Source organism: Dermacentor silvarum, chromosome 10, assembly GCF_013339745.2.
Source record: "Dermacentor silvarum isolate Dsil-2018 chromosome 10, BIME_Dsil_1.4, whole genome shotgun sequence".
In the NCBI taxonomy this organism is placed as follows: Eukaryota; Metazoa; Arthropoda; class Arachnida; order Ixodida; family Ixodidae; genus Dermacentor; species Dermacentor silvarum.
Window position 1 is genome coordinate 113,896,743 of NC_051163.1, and position 2,692 is coordinate 113,899,434.

Here is a 2,692-nt window from a genome sequence, read left to right on the forward strand (position 1 = left end):
GCTTCTTCATCCATTACCGCAACAAGGGAGCGGCAGCTCCCCGATTTTGCAGAGAAACAGAACGAGACAAGGGTACAAGCGTTGTATGAAAGACACACTTCGTCGTCGTTCCATACAGCAACCACTTAGCGGTGGCAAGCAGCTCTTTGTAGAAGCGTTTGCTTTCTGCAGGTGTATACAGAGAGTCTCTGGGCGAGCTTTGTTTCCTTAGCAAGAAATAACTGCATTGCATTTTTTTGCAGAAATCTATTTTTGTAGTCATTGAATGAAGCATGCTAATTTGCCACACGCGGAGGGAATCTATGGCGCTTACAAATCGACGAACCACAGCACGACCACGAAGTTCGTTCCCGGTGACGAATGGCGATTGTCGCATGCCACGAGAAACAAAGTTCGGCCACTGACGCTAGTCGCGCATGCAGGAAGCAAAGAATTCTGACAAGAGCTGCTTTATCGATAAATGGTTGCTGCAAGTACAAAGAGCCCCCCTAGCGTCGACCGTTGGAAGCAGAGCAATTTCGCCAGAGCCATCGATGAGACAGTGGTCAAATGTGTATCTAACGGCCACCGCAGATTACTTTTGAGCATGCTCTGTAGCACGAGTTGCCGACGCTAGCGCACGGAGATGCATTTCAGCCGCCGCTCGCGCACTCCCTTTACTTTTTGGGGCACCTGTGTATGGTCTTGGCCAACAACGTGGTTTCCACTCGAAACTTCTGTCAATTCACGGGAATTCATCCGAATCCATTTTTTTCCTGCACAGTCCAATGTGGACACCAGTGGTGTTGTCGAGGGTGCTGTCTATTGGACGCCCGTGTCTTTGGCCGTGCTTGTGGCAGTCGTCCACGTAGATGAAACGTTGCCAGTCACTGCCGCTATCAACTGGGACAATCGTCCCTGGTGAAACTCACGCCTTCACGGCGCTAGCGAATTTGTTGCTGCACGTTCGGTAGCTCTTCGGCGCCCTGTTCTTCAGTTGCTTGAGCGAGCTGACAATCTGGTGACTCAGCCGGATTAGGCAGGTGGGCCGCACAGTACTCCTCTTGGTTACGGAAGAGCACAGCAATCATATTGTCCATGCAATGGTCACGTCGCAGAGATCGCTTCGACTTGATCTTGGTGCGACATACCGGGCACCTTTTGTTGCACCTGCGGAGAACAGCAGCGATGCACTTTTCGCAGAAGCGGTGTCCGCACTCTGTAGTGGCGACAGTGTCCTGCAGCAAGCCTAGGCATATGGCGCACGTGAACTCATTACGAACGCTGTCAGCATGCACGGCTACTTCTTCCATGGCGTCTGTGATGACCTTTTGAGTTGTTCGCTGCTGCTCGTACGGGTTCAGTTGCCATTTGCCGCCGGTCCCGTTTGCTGCACCGGACGACGACATCTTCGGCAAAAACAGACAAGTCAGTCTTAAACCTGGCAACTCTCGCCGTACCTATAGGAGACGATGAAAGGTGCGAGACATACGTAGTACGCGCGGCATTATACAAACGGAAGAGAAGTCACGCATCTTGTAGTGCAGTTTGGGAACCATCCCTGCGCCACCAGTCATATCTGCAGCGATATAATTAAGAAGTTCGTCACTGTTCGTCAATGCAAACAGCGTGATCATGTTGCCTTTATAGGGATGGCAGTTACACCTACACTCGAGGAACGTTCCCGCCGCCATCATCTTGTCAAGGTAGCTACTGCGCATGCACGGCATACGCGTCGGAGGTTTCAAGGTCCCCCAAAATAAAGATGCGCAGTAGCGTAACCAGGATTATTTTTTTTTGCAGGGAGGGGGAAGGCTGCAGGTGTTGTCGCACGTCGTTTTATGTCAGGTATAATGGTTCACAAAAATTTAGGCTGGGTGGGGGGCACGTTTCCAATGTGCCTCCCACCCATCGTCGTCATCTTCCGATCATCGTCATGCATTCGTCGTCATAGCGTCGTCGTAATGCCGTCACAGTTATTATATCGCCGTCGTTGTAGTTTCGACATCCGACTCTTGCCATGCACCGTTGTCGTGAGACATCCTCATCCCACAGTCATCGTCATACACTTGTCGCTACGCCATCGTCTTCACATTGTCCTTTCACCATCATCCTCATGACTTCAGTAAGGTTATCTCATTGCCGTCATCCCGGCGTCGTCACACCCCCATCGTCGATTCATCGTCTTCATTCCTTTTTTGTAATTCTATTGTATAATAATGCTGGCATCATTCACTCGTGATTATACCACATGTCGTCACGCCATTCTCGTCATTCTGTCGTTATCTGACAGACGATAACATGCATCCGTCGTCATCATGACGCTGTGGTCGCGCCATTGTCGCCATTCAAGCTTCTCCGTCTGGTGGTCGCCATACCCATGTCGTCTGCCATTGTACTCGTACAGTCGTCGTCATCTCATTGTCCTAATGTCGTCGTCCTCACGCTGTTGTCGTTAACACCATCGTCATAATTTAAAATGAACATCTTATTGTCTACATGCTGCTGTTGTACCGCCTTTGCCGTCCCATCGATAGAGTTGCGTCTTCGTCTTTCCATCATCCCTGCGTCGGCTTTATACAGTCGCCGTACTGCCGCCATGCTGATGGGTGACCTCATCAAGCAAGTGACAAAGCAAAGTGGGACAATATCGGAGTATCTGGCATATGTAAGCGGACTAGACCAAAGTCTCAGAATACCATTACCGGTTAAA

General features: G+C 50.4%; 1 protein-coding gene across 1 annotated transcript; it reads right to left on the reverse strand.

Moving 5' to 3' along the window:
- Positions 1 to 923: 923 nt before the first annotated feature.
- Positions 924 to 1,388, reverse strand: LOC119431779 (E3 ubiquitin-protein ligase RING2). Its single transcript, XM_037699246.1, has one exon. It carries the CDS (start codon positions 1,386 to 1,388, stop codon positions 924 to 926), a length of 465 nt encoding a protein of 154 aa, XP_037555174.1.
- Between the last annotated feature and the right edge of the window lie 1,304 nt (positions 1,389 to 2,692).

Bases quoted from the DNA above. Each gene is read 5' to 3' on its own strand.
- LOC119431779 (XM_037699246.1), bottom strand. From the start codon at position 1,388: ATGTCGTCGTCCGGTGCAGCAAACGGGACCGGCGGCAAATGGCAACTG.